Source organism: Mchenga conophoros, linkage group LG1, assembly GCF_057382185.1.
Source record: "Mchenga conophoros isolate Kocher_MC1m ecotype Shallow Benthic linkage group LG1, M_conophoros_male_GT1.1, whole genome shotgun sequence".
NCBI lineage: Eukaryota > Metazoa > Chordata > Actinopteri > Cichliformes > Cichlidae > Mchenga > Mchenga conophoros.
Genome location: NC_140526.1, coordinates 18471179 through 18494577, shown reverse-complemented (window position 1 = coordinate 18494577; position 23399 = coordinate 18471179). Strand labels below are relative to the sequence as shown.

The window sequence follows — 23399 nt, the reverse complement described above, 5'->3', positions numbered from 1 at the left end:
TCCACACTAGTAACAACAGAAGTCACATAATAACTTACACTGTTTTCATTTTATTTTTTCCTTCTACCATCCCAGTGTCACTTTGAATCCACTGTGTCACAGCATTCAGAATTATTGGCACTCTTGCTAGGGATGATGCAATGATCGGGGACCATTCTTCATTTCGTTGTTCTCGTGACAATGACAATAAAGTTTCTGATTCTGATTCTTGGTATAGACAAGCTGAATATGCGACAAATAAATCAAGTAATCAGCTATTCCCTTTACTGAAAAAAATAAGAAATATTGCATCAGGAGTTAAATTCACCTTTTGGGAGATTTGAGTTATAAAATTGTTGGCACTTTGTTTTGCATGAATCTGCCTATAGTGAGATTTGACCTTTTTTTTTTTTTTAACTGCTTTAAGTTTTACTCCATAATGTTTCAGTGTAACTTTTTTTTTACTAACTTTGGATTGCTTTATGCTAGTAGCAGCAATTGTGGCAGATAATCTATTCATAATGATAAAGTGAGCAAATTTTGCAAACACAAAGTTGGGTGTGGAAAAGTACATAGCATATAGCTGCTACTTGGTCTGTTTATCTTTGTGAATCATCTGCACCAAATGCCAATAATTCTGCAGGGCACTGTATATACAGTTCAGTGAAGAAGTGCATTATTTTTATTTAGGCATTTAAAACAACAGCACACATTCTTCATTACGATTGAGAAAAGGTGGTGGATAGAGCTGAGCCTTGCAGAAACCAACATCCCCTGCTTCACTTAACTTACTTCGAGGCGTTACAGAATTAGCCTCAATAAGAGCTCGATGTGATGTTTCATTTAGGAAAACAAATGTTTGATTTATGATTTATCTTATGACTTTGTAATTGAGAGTGAAGCTCACTGTCATCTGAGTTTCACGTGAAGTCTAACCTAACGCTGTGGTTATGTCCGGATCAATCTCATTGTGCAAGCCCATGCTGAGAGGTTTCACTGATAAAAGTGCTATTATTCTGCTGACCTAATACCCTGTCTGTCAACCAATAAACAAAGATTATAATCTGGCAGCTCAGAGTGCACTAAGAACCTTTTGCTTGAGCAACACAATGATTGCATGTGTTTGTGAGTGTGGGAGAGAATGGGACGGGGAGAGAAGAAAGTGTGCACATTGCACATCTCAGCATCTTTAGTTAGAGTAGAGAGCACAGTGTCCAGAGTTCAGCCTGAACTCGCCAGCACCATGTAAGATTATGTGAGAGCACGGTGGCAGAACGAGGCATCTTGGTCTGCTTTGTGTGACCGCTCTGGCTGTATGTCTGGCTCTGGGTTTTGTTTTCCTCTCTGCAGGCTGGTTGGTTCATGTCAGAGATCATGGTTGCTTTGGCCTTTCCAGCTTCATTAAGGGCTCTGTGGTGTCTGAGTCACTGTGGTGCTTTCTCTCTCGTGGAGGCTCAACTTTGCTGCATCGTGTCCACGAGGGGGAGCGCATGTACCCACCTCTGGGAAGCGCAGGGTGATGGGAACCTGAGAATTAAACACACAGCGGCCTATTATAAAAACAAATGCAAATTCTTTGCTGATAAAAAATACAGATGCAATGTTTTGCATCATATGGAATCCAACATATCTGTCATGTTTGAGCTTAAAAATGCAACAGTCTTCATGTTGACGAGCATTTGTATAGATAGCTTTACACCTGCTCAAAAGATATTAGAAACTCAACACTACAGAAGCAACAGGAACCTTGCAGGATACAGCTGCTGCTTGTTTTTCCTCTCAGCCATGAAATCCTTTAATCCATGCTTGTACAAGCAGGCTGCACATATCAGCAGTGTATAAGTGGTCCAGTTTTTTGTTCATTATAGACTATTGTGAAAACAATAACCACCTGTCAGGGTTGTTATACTGTTTTCCCTGTTTTAGCATTTTCTGTAATCCAATCAATTTGGAGTATTGCTTGTATCATTTTTTTTCACTTTTGAATAAACTAATCAATAAAAAAAATTGTATTACTGCTGCAACTCGCCTTTATATCAAGTTAGTTGTTTTTTAGTATTAGCCATACGAAGATGTTTCCATTTCACACCATTTGGTGGCGATGTTGCCCCTACTAGGAAGATAACAAAGCAGCATGGGAGACTGTTAAAGTGACAAAAAGCTGAAAACTGGCCATCTTTGATTTCATTTCATATTGATCTGACATGATTGATGGCGTTTCCACTGGGTTTTAATTAGAGGGACAGCAACCTTCTGAGCACTGGAAAGAGTTTTGCTGACAAGCAGCTGATGATTGTTTGTTGTGTTCAAGTAGATCTATAAATGTTTGTCTAATAAGTCTGGTATATAAATATGTAACTGTGTAATACATGCACAGTAAATCTGATCTGCATTCCTTGTGTGCTTTGCTCAGAAGAAGCGGATGAAGATGAATACAGGAAAAAGCTGAAAGATACACAGAGAATAATGCAGAACAACGCTTCTTAAACACAAAATTCTCCTGCATGTGTGAAGGTACCAAGAAGGCAGCTGCAGCAAAACACTAAAATTGTACAGTTTGAGAGAATGGTTGGTTTTTTAAAGCCCTTAATGGTTTTTCGTTTGTTTGTTTTTTAAAAAACATTTAAAGGTTGAATTGCATTTAGTGAATCTTTTGACAAAACAAACAAACAAACAAAATAAAAATCACATATCAGTTTAAATTTGTATCATATTTGCTACAACAGGCATTTTATTTATTTATTTATTTTTACAATTTATTCCTTAAAATTGTATCATGCATCAGGAGGAAAATCACACCGATAATGTAAAAGTCTCAAAAACTCACAAAAACTAGTGCATCAAATGATACATTTGGCTTTAAAGGGTTAATCCTCTGCTCGCTAATTCCAGCACAGCCCAACAGAGTTTGGGAACTAGGGCAAGAATTTATCAAAGATAATGTCATTTAAAGCACGTGGCCTAGAGTTCAGCTCACTGGAATCTGACTGTGCAAATTTAAGACCGTGAATCTATGAAAAGGTGTTTACAAAATGGGTTGTAACATAAAAATGATCGCTGAATGGCAACAGACAGCAAGCTGCCATTGCACTGTGTGGATTTACAGGTAATACGTTTCACATCTCAACCTGTGACTCACTGCAAATTTTGTGTCTTTGAGAGCAGAGGGGAAATGCCTCCTTTGACATGATTGATCTGGGTGTGGCATGCATAATTGGGATCATCTGCACTGCAGCACATGAACATATCCTGGGGCCCTCTTGGTGTGTGGGGGGTGGGGTCCTATTATCACTCACAGTTTCTACAAAGGATCTGGCAATGACATGATCCCTAACTTCCATTCCACAAAATATTTAACCCACAGCTTTTAATACCATAATATGCAACAAAAATAATACAAATAGACACAATGTTTAATGATTTAATGTGCAGTAAAAGAATGATGGGAGGCCACAGCTATGCCTGTTGTTGTTTTCCAGAGATATGGGTAAACTTTATGCCTCATCAAGCTCAATTGAAAGAACAAAGAGCAAACCTGCTGGACATCAGGCTTTTGTTCATTGTCTCTGGCGCTGCTCTAGAACGTGACGCTTGATGAAACAGTAACTATGAAGCTGCTCAGCTGATCGTGTTTGGCAACATTCAAACTGAATGCTTAAAAGAACACACACGATAGATTGAAGTGAAAGAAAGCAGCTTTTGAATGTTGAAAAGGTAAACATACAAAGAAGACAGCAGAGAGAAGAAAACAAACATGCTGCAGACATACAATAGTCATATGAAAGAGGAGTTACACAGAACATGATAAGTGTTTAAATGCCTTTTGAAGGACCAGGCCTTGTTTCCAGCAGGGGGAAGTGAATTATTCAAGAACCTACATTTAGCTTGAACTCGGTCACCCATCTTTTGCTCCTCTCCTCTACTTTGCTTCCTTTAACTGCTTCCTTAGCTCCTACTTGCGCTCAGTAGTCTCCCATGGAGGCTTATGCTCAGGCAACATAGCTCAGTGCTACCTGACCCACATTTGCAATGCAAACTTCACCAGTAAAATAATTAAATCTAAGTCTCAATCTGAGGTCACCAATGGCTTTATGGGGAAAACTTGGTCCACGTTTGCTCAGTCTCACAGCCTTTAGCGTGTTTTGTTTTGCCATATGTAACTGCATGCTTTCAGCAGGATTGTTAACAATTTATTAAATTATAATTTGCATAAAACTACATGGCTGAATCATGAAGTTTTTAGGGAATCCATAAACAAATACACTGGTCCTCAAACTGGATGATTCCTACTATTGTCCTATTTGATTATGTCATGTTGTTTAAATATATATCTTTGAATCATTTAATAAAGTTATTCCTTATTAGAAGCTGTACTCTATTACCTTAGAGTAATTTAACCAATTTAACATTTTAGCTCATCTTTATGTGTTGAGTTTTCATACAAACTCACAAGAATAGCAGCTTGGTGCACTGCCCTATCTGCTGAGCTGGACACAACCCAATTTTTTATGACACCTGAAATCATACAATACAAGCCTGAAACTGCACGAAACTGAAGCAGACATGGAGAGAGGCAGACAATGGGATTAGAGATAAAGATAACCTAGAGCACAGAAGAGAGGAGGACTGTGTGAAAGATTAAAAGAAACATTGCTACAAGCAGAGTTTTTTTTTTTTTGAAGAAACACACTGCACAGAATGAAACAGTTTATTTTGGAAAGGTTAAAATCTTCAGACAAGTAGCGCCTACATTCTCAGACAGCTGAGCTATTTTTATTCATGATGATTATACAACTAAAAGGACACAAGTGAATGAGATGATTAGTTTAAAAATCATTTATTGTGTGCTAACATTTAATCATTGCTGGGATTCCTAATTGTTTGTATCATTAACAGCAGGATGCTGAGTGGCAGCCATAACAGCTGGTTGGATTCTCTAAATACTAAGGTGCTTTACTGCTTCCTTTATTGCCTCACCCATAGGACACACTAGACCAGGGGTGGGCAATCTCAGTCCACGAGGGCCGGTGTCCCTGCAGGTTTTAGATGTGTCCTTGAACCAACACAGCTGATTTAAATGGCTAATTTAGCTCCTCAACATGTCCTGAAGTTCTCCAGAGGCCTGGTAACGAACTAATCATGTGATTCAGGTGTGTTGACCCAAGGTGAGATCTAAAACCTGCAGGACACCGGCCCTCATGGACTGAGATTGCCCACCCCTGCACTGGATGGTTCATAAAAATGACCAATAAACTGACTTGCTGATATGTTTTGAACCTTCTACAAGAGGCTGTTGCACCTGGTAAAACCCATTAAAAGATGAACTATGAACATCAAACTGCTGTAAAAATATGTAGATTTACATAGATTTACATAAAATCTCTAAATCAAGATTATGAGATAAATTAATTGATCAAAGTATGTTCTATGGCTGTGGTTCCTTTACTAATGTCTATTATTGGTATTGCTCGCCTTTAAGGTTTCCAATAAGTAAAATTTGACAGGGATAGGCTCCAATTGGATAAATGATGGATGAAGGAAATTTTTCCTTCAGAGACTGAAGCAGGGATCTTAAAGGTTAAAATTCCCACTTTTCTAATTAAGTGATATTTTTTTACCAAAGGTTCTCATTTATATGACTTGTATGAAGCAAGTCTCAGAGGATGCTGGGGCGAATTTAGCTGTTGTTTTGGTGTTAAGGAATCTAGCATGAGTGCGGTTAAATTCTCTTTCACATCTTTCCCTGATGTCATACAATCTTCCATCAAGGTCAAGGAAAAGCGTTTAGAAAAAGGAACTCATTTTTAGATGCCATGACACAATCTTAATGAGCAACAGCTGACAAGTTGCTTGGCTGCTTGTTCTCCTGCCTTTGCACTTTCGTCCTGCAAGCAGCTGTGGCCTTTTACTAACAAGAGGAAAGTTAGTTAGATAGTTCTGAAGAGGACAGCTACAGTGGGGCAAAAAAGTATTTAGTCAGCCACCGATTGTGCAAGTTCCCCCACCTAAAATGATGACAGAGGTCAGTAATTTGCACCAGAGGTACACTTCAACTGTGAGAGACAGAATGTGAAAAAAAAATCCATGAATTCACATGGTAGGATTTGTAAAGAATTTATTCGTAAATTAGGGTGGAAAATAAGTATTTGGTCACCTCAAACAAGGAAAATCTCTGGCTCTCACAGACCTGTAACGTCTTCTGTAAGAAGCTTTTCTGTCCCCCACTCGTTACCTGTATGAATGGCACCTGTTTGAACTCATCATCTGTATAAAAGACACCTGTCCACAGCCTCAAACAGTCAGACTCCAAACTCCGCCATGGCCAAGACAAAAGAGCTTTCGAAGGACACCAGGAAAAGTATTGTAGACCTGCACCAGACTGGGAAGAGTGAATCTACAATAGGCAAGCAGCTTGGTGTGAAAAAATCAACTGTGGGAGCAATCATCAGAAAATGGAAGACGTACAAGACCACTGATAGTCTCCCTCGATCTGGGGCTCCACGCAAGATCTCATCCCGTGGGGTCAAAATGATCATGAGAACGGTGAGCAAAGATCCCAGAACCACACGGGGGGACCTGGTGAATGACCTGCAGAGAGCTGGGACCAAAGTAACAAAGGTCACCATCAGTAACACACTACAACGGCAGGGAATCAATTCCCGCAGTGCCAGACGTGTTCCGCTGCTGAAGCCAGTGCATGTCCAGGCCCGTCTGAAGTTTGCCAGAGAGCACATGGATGATACAGCAGAGGATTGGGAGAATGTCATGTGGTCAGATGAAACCAAAGTAGAACTTTCTGGTATAAACTCAACTCGTCGTGTTTGGAGGAAGAAGAATACTGAGTTGCATCCCAAGAACACCATACCTACTGTGAAGCATGGGGGTGGAAACATCATGCTATGGGGCTGTTTTTCTGCCAAGGGGACAGGACGACTGATCCGTGTTAAGGACAGAATGAATGGGGCCATGTATCGTGAGATTTTGAGCCAAAACCTCCTTCCATCAGTGAGAACTTTGAAGATGAAACGAGGCTGGGTCTTCCAACATGACAATGATCCAAAACACACCGCCCGGGCAACAAAGGAGTGGCTCCGTAAGAAGCATTTGAAAGTCCTGGAGTGGCCTAGCCAGTCTCCAGACCTCAACCCCATAGAAAATCTGTGGCGGGAGTTGAAAGTCCGTGTTGCTCGGCGACAGCCCCAAAACATCACTACTCTCGAGAAGATCTGCATGGAGGAATGGGCCAAAATACCAGCTACTGTGTGTGCAAACCTGGTAAAGACCTATAGTAAACGTTTGACCTCTGTTATTGCCAACAAAGGTTATGTTACAAAGTATTGAGTTGTATTTTTGTTATTGACCAAATACTTATTTTCCACCCTGATTTACGAATAAATTCTTTACAAATCCTACCATGTGGATTCATGGATTTTTTTTTTTCACATTCTGTCTCTCACAGTGGAAGTGTACCTCTGGTGCAAATTACTGACCTCTGTCATCATTTTAGGTGGGGGAACTTGCACAATCGGTGGCTGACTAAATACTTTTTTGCCCCACTGTAAAAGGATCATCAAATGTGATACACATGTAAATTTACCATCATTTAAATTTTACCCCCCAAATTTTAAATGCTGTGAACTTTCAGTGACTATAAGGATTATGCAGGATTATCTTATATTCTTCTAACCACATGGATGTGTTCATTTATGTATCTACCCATTTGATTTGATTCAATGAATTTGAACAGTTTTCAAGTCCTTTTAGCTGATTTTAAAGAAGTGCACAACCATTTTATGTGTAAACATTAAAATACAAGTGGGTAACCACATGTGACTATTTTCTCTAATTCTACTCCACTAACTCTCCAGGTCTTAAGATATTAAAGTCAAAAGTGTGTAGATGCAATTCTGCCCTGTCATACTTTTTCATTTGTGTTAGAGCACTATAATCAACTGATTTATAAGGACAATGTATCAAGTAGCAACATGAAGACAAAGTGACAATGCAAAAGGGTTGTTTGCATAAACCCATTGGATTATCACATCAACCTGCAGCTATGCTCAGCTCTTCGAAGCTTCATAGTTTATTTGAGGTCACTGTTTTGCTGTCCAAGAGGGACCCGCAACTTACTATTGTGCCATTGTCAGCAGCAGCAGCAGGCAGCTATTTGTAAAAATCTTCTACAATCCACTGTACTACACCCGTTCACCATTCAGCAGCAAACAGAAAACAACTGATACCATCCTAGGGCCTAGCTGAGACCTACAGCGGTACTAAATGAGAGTGATTATTAGACTTCAACAAAACTCTGAACAAACAATAAAGATCTGTAACAACTGGGTGTAAAAAATAAGATGATAATAATGTGTTTCCGTATAAAGCCTACAACCTGCTTCATCGTCAGTCAAAACATTAAAGTTAGATTCTGCTGTATAACAGCTGTGGCTGGCTGGTGGTTTTCTATTACTGTTTGGACCGGATCCAGATGTCCCCTGGAGTTTCTCCCTATGTGTGGAAGGCTGCTGTTTACCTCAGCTGTCAATGTAGCTGAGAAGTGTCCACCTTTATTTGTTCTGGAAGATGCTGTAAAACCATGTGAAAGGAGTCTGATATGCTCACTTCTGACCAATGACTGAGGTGAATTGTTGAGGATATGTTAAACCAGTGGTTCCCAAACTTTTTTTGCTAGGCCCCCCTTTGTTTTACAAGAAAAATGTTCGCCCCCCTGCACAAACACATCCTCCAACCACACACACCCATATTTTGTTTCCAAACTCGATTGCGGTTTATTTCACACCTCAAACATTTAGTAAATAATTAAGCAAATACAAGTAAACTGCAATAAATTACAGGTAGTAATAAAATCCACTACTAACTCTTTTATGCTATAGCCACACCTACACGGGTATTTTTGAAAACGCAGCTGTTTCGTCCACATGTAAACGGCGTTTCGAATCACCGAAAACTGCGATTTTTTAAAACTCCTTACGTGCGGACGAGGAATACAGAATTCGTCATGCAACGTCAATGGCGTGTGCCTTTTTTCACGTCAGGCTGTGTGCCACGTTATTGTTTACATGAGATGAATTACAGAATGGCAGATAGAGACAAAATACTGCTAATCTTACTATCTTCAGGTTTTACATGCTTACATATACACACACAGTTACTGTCCCTCCATTTAGAAAGGCAGAGGCATCACGGTGTAATTATTTTACATGTAGTTGTTTCAACATTGCCATCAATACATTTGTCTCTCTGTGCAAAATGGGTTCAAAAACATAAACAACAGTGGGATACCGAGAGCCCAGCGCTGCTCCCGACGCAGGGAAAACCAATTCTGCAAGGGAGACCTACCTTGGCACTTATGCAGGTGAAGCCAAAGGGAAGATATGCTTCACCATATTTTCTAGTCTTTGGCTTGGAAGGAAGTTGGTTTGGAAACATATTTGGAGATACTTCATCTCCTGCTTTGCGTTTGTGTGGGAGCCCCATCAAAAACCTGTCCACTATGCTAGCAGTGCCCAAGTACTCTTTTTTTGTTTTGTTTTGTTTTCCATACCGTGCCCCCCCTGCAATGGCTCTGCGCCCCACACTTTGGGAACCTCTGTGTTAAACTAAGCGGTACTGTTTTTGCCACTGTTATCGACTTAGCCTATGTTAGCTGCTGCTTGCTGGCATTAGTGAAACTGTCTTTGAACTAGATGTAGCATCATTTGACTCTGATGCTTAGTAAATAAACTCTCATGAGATGTACTGTAATCAAACTGTTTATCAGAGGGAAAGTGATTTTTAAGCCACCTGAAGCTAATGTTACCTAGCTTAATGTTAGCTTATAACCAACTGTTGTTGCTGTTTAGTCAGCTCTTGTCAGCTGTCCCAAGAAGGGAAGGTCACATGTGTAAGCTGCTGCCAATTAGTAACTGTGACAACATCAAGAATAAATAAATCCAAAATAAATTTATGGACATTTTCATGTGTTAGAGTCTTGACTACAGTGCAGGAGAAAAGGCTTGAGGTGGGAAGAAAGAGAACATTTTATTAAGAAGCTGGTAAAAAGCTCACTCCTTCTCAGTTTGGACCTCTTCTTTAAGAATAAAACATAGCTCTGTTTTAGTAACCACTCTAATGTTAAGCTTAAGTGTACATGGGAAGGAGAACTAGGAATTCGAATACATGAGGAGTCTTGGGAACAGGCTATAGCGAGGGTATGATCTTCCACCTCCTGTGCTCGTCTTGGACTTATTCAATTTAAAGTCATACACAGGGTGCATTTCTCTAAGTCTAGACTTTCTGAATTGTATCCAGAAGTGGAAAATAAATGCCATGGTTCTCCTTGTCACCTTAGCCACATGTTTTTTCTGTGTCCTGAGCTACAAGGTTTCTGGACAGGGTATTTTGCTATTATGTCAACTGTTCTTGGGGTAACTCTTCATCCTTGTCCTCTGATTGCTGTATTTGGGATTCCTGTTCGCTCACTTACACTTGATTCCACACAAAAGGATATATATATATATATATATATATATATATATATATATATATATATATATATATATATATATATATATATATATATATATATATATAAAGTTTCTTTACTTAGGAAAATGAAGAAAGGTTGATTGTATTTCGGTAACTGCAAGTACTGTTGTTTTCTTTGTTCAATAAAAATATTTTCAAAAAAAAAAAAAACATAGCTCTGGTCCTTCACATCTTGACTCTGAAAGGTGCTGAAGGCATTAAATATCCTTCCACAGCACACCAAAATCTATGGCTTCTTTTCTCTGGCTTTGTTGTACTACGTATGTGGCCGGCCTCTTGCCACATACATTAAACTCCACTGGGAGATCTCCTTCCTGGCCATTGTATTCAAACATGGCAACTTCAACAAACTGCAAACCCAAACCTATGTATTTTTAATAGATTAACTATAAGTTTAAGATGGTGCATCAGTTTTTTTTGGATGATGCAATTACACAATATTATATGCATATTTATTATTACAGCATCCTCTTTTTTTCTATTAAAAGCCTAAATAAATTACTGAAATTACTAAATTATTAAATTTTTTCCATCTAGCTGAGTTGCTACAGTGAACCATGAGAATACAGTTATCAGCATACCATTACATACAGCACATAAAACAGAGTGGATTTACTGAAAACAAAGGAAAAAGTCTATTTTTGGACATAAGATGTCCCTGCAGTAACCACTGTATCTCAAATTTAAATAAATGACTACAGAGCTGGAGGCAGCAGTATATAGCACAGATCCCACTGGGGCTATAACTCGCACTTAACACACTGTGTCATGATATAGAACAGTAGCAATAAACAGAAAATAAAAATGAAAGAGGTTAATGCTGTTACTGTAGGTGCCTATAAGAGTGTACATGTCATATCATCACCAGCACTGCTGTGTTACGGTGGATTCAAACAGGGTCAGCACTTTATGCTAATATGTGTTCAACCTTCTTTTAGGTACTCTTGGACAAACAAAGAATGAACGCCCCACTGTCCATGGAACGAAAATAGACTGCTAATGTTTATATCAGACTTTTAAATCTTAAGCTGACAAAAACCTATAGTGCATGTTGAGACGCTCAGAGGACAAAGTTGACTTTGCATGTGCAGCACGCTGCTACCTATGGTGTTTTTTTGTTTGGTTTTTGCACAACAGCTTTTTTGCACCTGCTGCTATGACAGCGAACCGTCTCACCTCTTTAATACGCACAAACCCCATGTGCTGTATTTGACTAATTTGGCTGATGTGGGGTTGAAGTGATGCAGCTCCAGCCCTTAATCACTATAATCAATATGAAATTCTTTCCTCTCACTGTTAGGCGACGTAAAAATGGAAATTAACCAAGTTAAACTGCCCCTTTTACTTAACCACTGTGACACTGTGAAATATGTTTTTAATGAGTCTGTGAAGGAGTCACATGATATTTCAAATCGTTACAGCTCAGCAGGCTGTTTTAGGACCCTGCTGAGCCATAATGATTTGAATCTGTCTCTTGCACACACACGGTCGTGTTTCCATTACTTCAGAGGACTTTACATTGACTCGCATTCAGTTCCTGGAGACAAAGGCCTGTTTACTGCTTGCATTGACCTAATCTTACTCTACCCTTATACAAGGTCTTACAGTACTAACACTGATCGATTGATTTTGTTGGGGCTTGTTGATGTCAGATCAACAATGTTACTGCGTAAACAGGCGCATGTCCCCACAAAATGAGTAACACAAATACACATTCTGTCTCTCTTACGCACACCCTCCACCCCCACAAAATGATTGCTTCTTTACTTTTTACACCCACAGTCACTAATCTGGGAAATGCTTCCCTCGGCAATCAAGCTACAGGGAAAAGAGTTGCAAAAAAGTTTTGCGCCTTGCATAAATTAAAATCTGTGCATGGAGTACAAGATATCTTAAGGAGATTGCAGAATGAGGATAATCAGTTTTTGTATGTGCCGTTGTCTCAGCAAACCTTGAGGAAATATAACATATGGTGCAAAACTCTCATTTCAGGGGAATGGGGAGTGCAGAAGTACAGTCTATGAGGCAAAACAGCATTTGTACAAATCCAACACACTTGAACCTTGATTTAACATGACTATCTTTACTCTTCAACACAGTCTGAACACTCCTAGGTAAGGTTTCTTGTAATTTCTCTTTGGAATCAATGTCATGCTGAAATATGAAACTGCTTCCACTCAGATCCTTTACAGATGATATTGAATATTAGATCAAAATGTGATGGTTCTTTTAACCACTGGTGGAAATGCAGTCCCAAACAATGACAGCACCTCCACCATGCTATACAGGTGGCTGTAGACACTCACTGTTGGATCTCTCACTTGACTGCTTCAGACATATTGATAACAATTTCATATTTGGATTCCTCACCCCATCAGACCTGGATTTCCAGTCCAGTTCTTGTATTATTGGCATACCTCATACCTTTCTCCCTGTTTCCCTTCCTAAAGAATGGTTTTTGGATAGTTCCCATTCCACTGAGAGCATTTCTGGAAAAGCTTCATTGAATAGTAGATGGATCAGCTGTAGGGCCATGTTTCTCTCAGTCTTTGCTGGATTTCCCATCATGTTTCTTAAAGACACAACTTTCAAATAATGTTCATCTGCCTTAAATAGTTTCTTTAGGCCTGCCACTTCTTTGGCCCTCCACTTGTCTAATTCCCTAAACATTTTGAAAGGACACACCGCACATCGTGTTGAGATATGCCAACATGGTCAGGTACAACGAATGTTCTGAAAATTAGTGAAAAAGCAACTCAAAAATAAATAAATAAATTGAGAGACCTTGAGACAGGCGGCACAACTATTGCTCAAGAAAACTTTATAGAATTACAATAAAGTCTGTTTCATCAAAGGCAAATATAAATAAATGAGGGGTGACTTGTACACTCCTGTAATAGTCCTGGTTCTCTTTACTTTCATGTTTTAATGATCAGTGTTTATTGCAACATATATATCTAATCTCAGAAATCCTTACCTGCTGGGGACTCATTGTGGTTTTCCTCATCAGAGTCAGCGAAAACTTCAGCCAGCTCCTGGTCAGACATATCGGTAAGTTCAGTGAGATCCAAGAGGTCAAAGTGCACCTCTAAAGAAGAGACACTGCTCAACGGTTCTATGAAGCAGAGAAATAAAAGAGTCCTTTTAGTCTGGAGAGAAAATGGGAGATTAAAATCACTCATTTTTGCTCACAGTGCAGAAAAAAGTGTCTCTTTCAAAGAAGTAGGAGATAAACTGCATATATTTCAACAGCTCAAGTAAGGAGCTCTTGAATCTATTGTACTGATAATCAGATCGATACCTGGCTCTTGCAGTGCTATTGTAAAATCGATTTCTTTTCTGCTCCTGCATCCACTTTAATCTGTACAACTTGTACAGTGCTCTCTATTACAGAAGCATTTCACATACTGTACATTTCCTTAAATCTGTGTCTGATTTTGATGCTTCATTCAGTGAATTCCTCTCTCACCATGACGCCCCTTGTGTTGACTCAGGAGCTTACTGAAGAAATGAAACAAGAGCTCTGTAGAGATGAAAATAGCCAGATCTTCATTTTTTTTCTCTTGGGTGTGTTGCACCTGTTCTTTTCTCCACAAGCTTGTGATTCTTCAGCAGGCCATTTCGTCCGCTGCTGCACAGAACCGGGTGGTATTAATGTACACGGGGTGTGCACCCAAACGCCTGACTCAGCTTTCCAGTCAAAGTGCCTCCAAAGGTGAGATTTTAATGTAATGTATGCAAAGTCAGATTTATTCAGAGATCTAAATAATCTTTGCATAAAGTGCACCAAGAGAACATCTGCTTGTCTCAGCATTACCCAAGTTAGGAAACAATTAGATGTAATTGAGCAGGACTAATCTAACAGTATAGTGAGAAAGAGGTCTCTGGTGAGGCAGACTGACGTGTGCTTGCATTTCCTTATCAATCAGTGGGTGCTAGCCTTACATGCAAAGTCCTGACTAAAGCACATCATTGGCTGGTTGTAGCGTGACTTGTAAAAAAACGATGGGCTCCATGACAGGTTGTTATTATCCCGTGCTGTTTGTGTGCTATTTTCCAGGCAGTTTAAGGCACTGTCTCAGGCTGAAGCAGCTGAAGAAGCAGAGCCCACTCTCCTCCTGCTGCTCCTTGTCTGCTGCTATATTTCATTTAATTCATCATGGTCCTGATAGAGCACATATTGATTTTTAAAAGACTATTTATTATGCCAGGGAAGTAGCTGTGTCATTTTTAAGATATAAGAGAAACACTCAGCAGAAATCCCAAGAGGAATGAAACAGGAAGCTGTGACAAAGAGAATATAAATATAAGTAACTGAATATAGTAGACATTTGAAATATATTAAGGATTCAGCTAGCCAGCTTCCATTATCACTCCATTAACCACCACAGTACATATAATTAAAACAGCCACAGAAAGACTCAGCAGAGAGCTCTCAGAACTTCACATCCAAAGCTTGAAGGTCTCTATTTCTGCTGTCTGGGATTGGTTTTAAATAAGCACTAAAACATACAATAACTGTTTAAAAAAATCATAAAAGTTCTTTTTTTCATGTCTTTAGGTTGATTCTTGTGCATGTTTCTGAATATATATTATGTTTTCTGCAGGCAGAAAGGTGCTTGCTACAGTTATCAGTATTTTTAACTGCATTTTGGGAGGTAAAAAACTAAGGCAGTGAAACATGAAGAAAACTGTGGGGGAGGAGATGAAGAAAGATGAGGGAGAGGCAGGGCGATGGGAGAAGAGGGAGCGTTAGGTAAGGAGCTAAATCTAAAATAATAAAACGGGTATGGCGAAGAAAGAGACAAGAGGGGGAAATGAGGCATTATGTGAAACAACACAATACCTCCTTATAAGTTCTGTCATTATTTTCAGCTGATAAGGGTTATTCCCTTTCTATTGCGCTTGCTTTTAACTGCCTCTCCCCCATCTCTTCTTTTTCCCTTTTCCACACCCTTTCTCCTTGAATAATTGATCAGTCGGTTTCCAGTCCCAGACAGACACGCTGAAACAACTGCCTCCAGTTCAAAAGCCAATCAGTGGCACTCTGAGAAGTCAGTGGGGAGAGGGGGAGGACAAAAAGCAAAGACTCCTGTGCATACAGCAGATGTAAGAGATGACCATTTCTTGGCCGGTGGCCTGCACATTCACATTCATTCATTTTGTCTCCTTCTTCACTAATACTATATTTTTTCATCACATGCTTGCAGTCCATGTGTGCAAAACAAAAGTCCCCTGATTTCAATAGAACCTCGCATTTAAAAGTCTCATTTACTTCAAGACAACATGACTATTCAGTATTCTCATTTTTCCTTTTTCTTTCCTCTCTTTACAAGTATAAATGTACAGATAGGTTCAAATGGAAGAGCAAAAATAGGGAGAATGGATAAGAGGGAGGGTTTCACATTTGGGAGAAGGGATCAGAGAGTGGAATGGATGCGCCGTGCATCTTGGATCTGTATAATCCCCTTTCTTTCCTAGCCTATCAGGGCTCTGAGGTCATCAGTTCAGCCTGAGCAGATTGTAATAATGACTGAGACCAATGAAGTGAATAAGACTGACACCAGGCTAAGCTATTGAGATGTATATATTAAACAAAGAGTGTCAAAAATTTCTATCATGTATATAATGCATTCTTTTTAACGGATCTGAATGTTATTGATAAACATGGCCTAATGTTGTTTACTTATTTTCTGTTGGATTGCTTGTTAATGAATAAATGAGGTGTAAATGCTACACACATAGCAAGAAGAGTGCTTCACTAGGGGATGAAATCCAAATTAAAACACGCTGGAAACACAGGAAAAAGAGCTAAAATACCTCATCGAAACGATTCAAACGCCGGCCTCTGCAATAGCCCACACAACCAGAGTAAACCAACATTTGCCTACATTTATCTAAATATCTTTTCCTTACAGGATGTTTTAATTTGAAGGACACAAGCTGAATTAAAATCCTAATTAAAATTCCTTTGATCTTACCCACTTTCTCCTATTAAAGAAACTGATAGTATGGGCGGTTGCCATAAATGTTTTATTTCTTTCCATCCATGCAATCAGAGTGCAATTGGTTTACAGTGCGGCTTTCTTTGGCTTTGTATTTATTTGTGGATGTACTGCGGGGTTTTTTTTTCTTACCACCTTAGTTCCTGCAAACCAAATGATCTTTTCTGGGATATTAAGATGTTTGATTTTTTGAGGCTGAGCCTAAAAATAAGCCTTGCAGATGACTCAGGAGCAAACTGCAGCTCTAGGAGATTATTTGTTTCTGTGCCATTTTTGGATGACGTCGTGTTCTTTAGCACTTTAGCGTTAATGAATGACTCTCACTGATCAGAAGGGTAATCTCGTTCAAATCAGACTCTAAATGTTTTGGAAACATTTCAAACCACCAGTCTAGGTTTCACTCTCTCTCCATAGACTCTCTTGCCATAGACTATTAAGCTGAGCTGCCAGGTAGCGCGATTATGTCGTGGGTTACGTTAAATCAGAGAGACACCGAAATTGGCCTGTGGATGAGGTGTCTCCTTGAAAAAGAGTTCAGTTTGTGAAGCAGAAAAAGGCTGCCTTGTCATCCATGTAGCTCCTGTATTCGTCTCTGTGCTTTTGTGCCTTGGGAGTCTGGCACTTACAGAGAAGCCTCTGTATGAGACTGATGCACAATGGGTCTGTTCAGTCGAGGCTGTGGTGCTTTGAGAATGTTGGACCAGAATACATAAAACAGGCAGTAGTAAATCCAAAGGGATCCATATACCTGGACTTGACTAAAGAATGCTTGTATAATCCATAATTACATGTGTGAAGTATGTATTAGAGCTCCACAGATATGTTAGTATGGGATTGTTATTGTGTTATGATATCAATCCGTGACCGGCACTGATAAAATACATTTTCACAGAAGAATATCCTCTTCCATCATTACTTATTTTCTTCATTAGAGACTATTGATCAGGTATCTTGCTCAAGGCTTTTCCCATTTATAATTAGCCTGTAACACCTCTTTACTGCCAATGAATATTCATCACTATTTCATTTTGCTAAAATAACCCACTCTTTATACTATCGCTTGTACTCACGTCTCTTCTCGTTGATGTGCAGCAGGCTAGCAGTGTGCCCTGACAAGCTGCCCTCCTCCTCTGCTAATGGGTGCTGAAACAGCTCCTTGGACAGGTCACCTGAGCTGGAGGGCTTCAGCAGCTTCTGGATGTCTTTATTGGGCTCTGTCATCCGATGAAAACCCAGAAAAGGAGATTGAGCATAAAAGAGAGAATTAAAAGGAAAGCTAAGGAATTTTAAGCCTCAGGTAAATATTAGGTATGCTTTATTGTTGCTAATCAAATGCAATTTAAGGCAACACAATAATGCAGAGAAGATGTTGAGTAATGAAATGAAACAAAGTACTCAGAAATTTTCCAGAACTGAAAGAACTTATTATTTGCTCCCATGTTTGCCATGTTTAGTGATAATCCTCCTTGTATAACCACTATTATGTGTTTTCCAAATCAGACACCAGCTGGCCATTAATCCCAAGCTACCTGCGTCACCTTATAACGCTCAAGCATCTCAGCTGCTTGTCTTTTTGTTATATAATGCAAAAAGTTCTTCACAACATCTATGCAGCCTACGCATCAGTGTCAGTTTAGTGTTTAATGGTACATGTCTGTCATACACAGTTAGATGCATACATTTGTGTATAACCACATATACACCACTCTGTGTACCACCACAGTGTTATTTAAACCAAACAGTCACAATTTGATTAAAGTCAGTTTTTCAGCTTTAATTCAAGGAGTTTAACAAAAATAATTAATTGCTTAGGAAATCAGTGACTTTTATGCACAATCTTCCAAATGAAAGTAATTGGACAACTGAGTGAACTGGACAAGCAGTTTAATGAGGTCTGTTCCTTTATTATTTCATGACATATTAAGCTGATAGAATATATCAGACTGATTCCAATTGTTTTACTCGCACTTGTTAGGGTTGTTTATTGTTTTTGGGATGGCGGATTGGCCAAATCAACAATCTGCTACATTGTTAAAAGGAAGGAATAACAGGTCATTTCATCAACACCAAAAGGCCTGAACGATCAAAGAAGTGAAAGAGCACTAAATTGCACATTGATCGAATTATCTCCACCTTCACACCTTCACAACATTTAAGCAAGTTGAGAAAATGTCTACAAGAATCTGCACAGTCCTGGAAAAAATTCGTTGAAATGATTAACTTATATCGGAATGATGGAGAATATCGAGAAGGAAAGAAAGAGCTCGTGAGCTGAAGTATAACACATTATCTGCCAAGTATGGTGGAGGCAGTATTTATAGGCAGTATGGCATTTGCATCTATGGCTGAAGGCAGAGAATCCACAAACAAGGAACAGCTGAAGATGGCTACAGTAAAAGCCCAACACAGCATTTCAAGAAAAGAAAAACAGCATTTGGTGATGTCCATGGGCTACAGACTTCAAGTAGTCACTGATTGCAAAAAAATATTTATCCAGCTATTAAAATGAATATTCTCATATTTAACATTTCTCCAATGTTGCCATACTGTAGTTCAATATCCAAAAATGTGGAACTACGTATCTATAAGAATGGCTATAATTCCTAAGCGGAATGGAATACTTTTGTTAAACCTCTTGAATTAAAGCATGTGTGGTTCCTTTCAGTGAGATTGGTGTTGGCTTTTTACAGATCCCTAATTCATCATTTCTGCTTTACAATATAGTCACTATTCCAAAAGATAATGCATTCTAACAGCCCGGTCATGTTCCCAAAAACATCTCAAACATCTATTGAAAACAGTTCACAGAGGCCATTAACAAAATCTGAAAATAGTAGAGACTTAAAATAGCATTCTTCCACACTCAGAAGCATGCATAAAATCTAAATTGGTTAAACTTGATCAAGGTTAAATTTTCACCTGTTTGACAGAGCTGAAAGCACAATGCAGTATGTGAGGAGACTAAATGAGGTAAGCTGCACATTTAGTGACAGGAATAGAGAGCGTAACCAGTATTCCAGACACTGGTGGGAGTTTAAAATTATACAATAGTTTTATCAGATAAGTAAACTTTCTGATCACCACTGCTGTCATCTGGGTAAGCTCTTCCTTCAGATCGGTGCGCTACAGCATGTGCATATATTATTCTAAGTTGTAACCCAAAACATGTTTTGTGAAGTCACAGTGACCTTGAACACCTAAAAAAATCAACTTCCCCGACATACTGCGTCGTGAGATTGCGACAGCTGATGTTGCCAAGGAGACATTAACCATACATTTGAAAGTAAGGGGAAAAAAGCTGAAAAGAAGAGTCATTTGTTTATGGCGCAACATGTAGCAATAACTTTGGCTGCATTTGATGATAACATGCAGAACAGATGCAACTGTGGGAGTACAGCAGCTTCCTGGTGGGCCTCACCAGATGGTCTGTACCATTTCTGCTTGCAGTATGTTCAGACTTTGGAATTTCTTATTTCAGATGAAAAAAATATGTTACAGCCAAGGTGAAAGCAGAACGTGATGGATTTTCATTGCAACCTAAGACGCAAAGTGTTTATCGCCAGCTATTGATTAATTTCCCCAGTGAGGAACCACACAAACTGAAACACTACACATTTACCCCTGTTGTTATAATGAAATGTTTGCTCAATATTTTGACTATAAACAGCTCTGGTTTCTATTTCCTTCAACGAACATTTGTTTCCATCCATCCATCCATAAGGAAATGTTGCCTTTTAGATAGAAGATACATGTAAGACACCAACAAATACATGTGTGTGTATGTATAGGCTTGCATTTAGCATTGTAGTTAAAAATGACTGTCTCCAAGGTGCAATATTAATCAGTAACAGCTGAAAAGGTCTTTATTGGAAGTCACAGTATTCTTTGCATATACAGTTAGGCACTTTGCACAGATGGTCTGATCTAGCCACCAACTGCTACAATGTCTGTGAAGAAGCCCGAGTAAATAATGACAATGTAAGTCAGTGCTGTTAAAAGACAGCCAGTCATACATGTGCCCTTTTTCAGGATGCCACTGACCCTGTCTTGAGCTGTCAGCCATGACTGTCTATGAATCAGCTAACCCGAGACATGCAGACAGATGGTGGGAGATGTAGAAACAGAGCGAGGGAGGTTGGTGGGATGGTGTACTGTACGACTGCCAAAAGTTGAATCAAATTCACAGCCTCGGTGTAATAAATCAGTTGCTGTTTGACTGTGTTGCACTGGCAGGAAAAGTTAACATGGTCTATGACCTTGCCAGGTCATTGTGCTTGCTAATTTCTCTCTGTCTTACATCCCATATATGCTCTACTCATATTTTACGCTACACCCGCAGTGGCAGATTTATATAAACATTACTCCCACGGGGAAGTGATTATACAGAGGATGATGAATATTTGGCTGAATTGAGAACACAGTTAACATGGTTTACAGTGTTTTTAATGCAGTTTCTTTTAACATTATTTCTCATCCTTATAGATAAGACAAAGGCCTTTTTTAATAAGCTGTTACTGTTCTTAATTCAGAATCTCCCTTCATTCAAAGCAGTTGCTGTGTTTGCCACATGATGCCATCAAAAGGTCATGCTTTGTGACCCACTTCTGTGATACATCACAGTAATGATGTTCACTCTAATTCAATCACATCTTAATGGACAAATATGATCATTATTTGTAGTGGGCAGGTAGCTCTGGCAGATAGCATGAACATGCACTGCTGAGATAAAAACAGTGGTACAGGGATCAAGGCCAGGAAATGGCATTTTCCATTTAAAATGTAATTTCATTCAGTACTGCTGAAAATGCTCTTATAGCGACATACTTTTACTTAGTGGACCACAGTGGATAATAAATCAAACAATCAAGAAGTGATTGAAGTGTAAATTTTAAGCTTCAATTCAGAGTCTCAAAAGCAATAAACTGACTGAGAAAAAAAGTTTCATGGACAAGTGAGGCCTGTTCCTTTGCAATTCCATGACAAACAGATAAAATATAGGGAGGAGAAACCCCTTACAACATCTAGTCAAGCCAAGGACGCTCTTGAGGATGCAGGTGTATCATTGTCAAAGTCTACAATCAAGCGATGCCTTTATGAAAGCAACCACAGGGTTTATAACAAAGTTCAAACCACTGGTTACACTTAAGAACAGAGAGGTCAGATTCAGTTGTGTCAGAAATCAACAGATGAAACCAAGACTCACTTGAATCAGTATGATGTAAAAGCATGGAGAAGGAGAGAAACACCTCATGAACAGAAGTATAACACATCATCTGTCAAACATGGTGGATGTAGAGTTATGGGAACGGGCCACTGGTGTTTACTGCTGATAGAAGTAGCACAAAGTACCAGGATGAATTATAAGGTGTACAGGGCTATACTTTCTGCTTAGATAAAAACAAAACAAAACACTCCAACACTTTTCCTGGCTGCAAAAGCAACCCAGGAGTTTTTCAAGACAAAGAAATATGATATTCTTCAATTCAGAATATCCTTATATATTCACACAACTGAGCACGTCTTTCAGTCCCTGAAAGCACAGACCCTCAAATAAGCAGCAGCTGCCGGTGGTAACAGTAAGGGTCTGGCAACATTGGTTCTAAACTTCAGGGACTCAATTACTGCAAAAGATTTTCCTTCACTTATTAAAAACAGTCCTTACATGTTATGTTAGTTTGTCCAACTACTTTTGAGCTTATTAAAATTGGGGACTATGACCCTCCAATAGAAAAAAACAAAACAAAAAAATAATCCTCAATGGAATACCTTAATCAAATCCGTTCATTTCAAGCTGAAAGTCTCATCATGTTTGTTTGATTTAAAATCCATTGTGGTTGTGTACAGAGACAAAATTAACAAAATGATGTCATGTCCAAATATTTATATACCTGACTGTATATTATCAAATTACCATTTTTATATTTTAAAAGAATATTTTAACAAAGTTGCCTGAAAGAATCACCAGAAAGTATTATATGTATGATGAAACAAGGACTTTATAAAGTTCATTCATTAAGGACATACATAATGTATGAAAATAGGGCCCATGGACTTTCACAAAATCAGACACTAAGGAGAAACCAGCTTCCAAAAACCTTTAATTACTTGTGGGACATACTAAAACCGAGCAATATACACTGACAGCTACAGACACATTATCGTATATTATGTGCAAAAATATTACGGCTCTAAATAGTAAAGCTTTCCTCGATTTCTCCAGGGTTCCACTATAAAAGCGATACTGAAAATTATAGAGCAACACTGCCTGTCGCTCTTCATACATTATGAGAAGTATTCTGTAGTTTTACATTTATTAAAGTTAATTAGTCCCACGAGGAAACTTGATTTAGGACTTCATCCCATCACCCCTGTGAACGTACTGGCACTGAAGCCCAACTCAGTGGGTCCACGCAGCGGAGGCTTCTCTGGATGGCCTTTACGCAAAGGCCATATGCCTCTACTATTGTTCTGTAATTTTCAATCAGAGCAGCTTCAGCATGGTTGACCTACAGTGAGCATTAACCTGTATAATTAAACAATAGATTAAACACGAAGCAGTGAACCCCCTACTGCTGGACGCCGGGGTGATGAGAATGAGCAGAAGGGTCACTCCTGTATATAAACCTCACGCACTATTTCAGTGATTAACTCTTTACAGCAGAAGAGTTGCTCACTCGTGAGATACAAGCATTAATCAGAGAGATCGGGCTCCGGGCATGTAGCAAGTCCCCAACTGCACACGTCATGAATGTACGAGGAAACAGGACAGGCAGGTTTTCCACAGCACAAGTCAATCAGAACAGGAAAAAAGACACTCGGCCGTGACCAACCCGCTATAGCACTGAAAAGAGCAAAAATAGAAAATGGCTC

The 23399-nt window shown here is 39.1% G+C and overlaps 1 protein-coding gene across 2 annotated transcripts in view; it reads right to left on the bottom strand.

Moving 5' to 3' along the window:
- Window positions 1–29: 29 nt before the first annotated feature.
- The window catches only part of dbndd1 (dysbindin domain containing 1), a 23827-nt gene continuing 457 nt past the window's right edge, over window positions 30–23399 (bottom strand). For both annotated transcript variants that reach the window (XM_085268543.1, XM_085268553.1), the window contains exons 3-5: window positions 17600–17743; window positions 13502–13639; window positions 30–1506 (exon numbers count right to left, since the gene is read on the bottom strand). In XM_085268543.1, the coding sequence (XP_085124669.1) occupies window positions 1352–1506; window positions 13502–13639; window positions 17600–17743 (437 nt within the window). In that variant the 3' untranslated portion in view covers window positions 30–1351. The remainder of the gene's footprint in view (window positions 1507–13501; window positions 13640–17599; window positions 17744–23399) is intronic.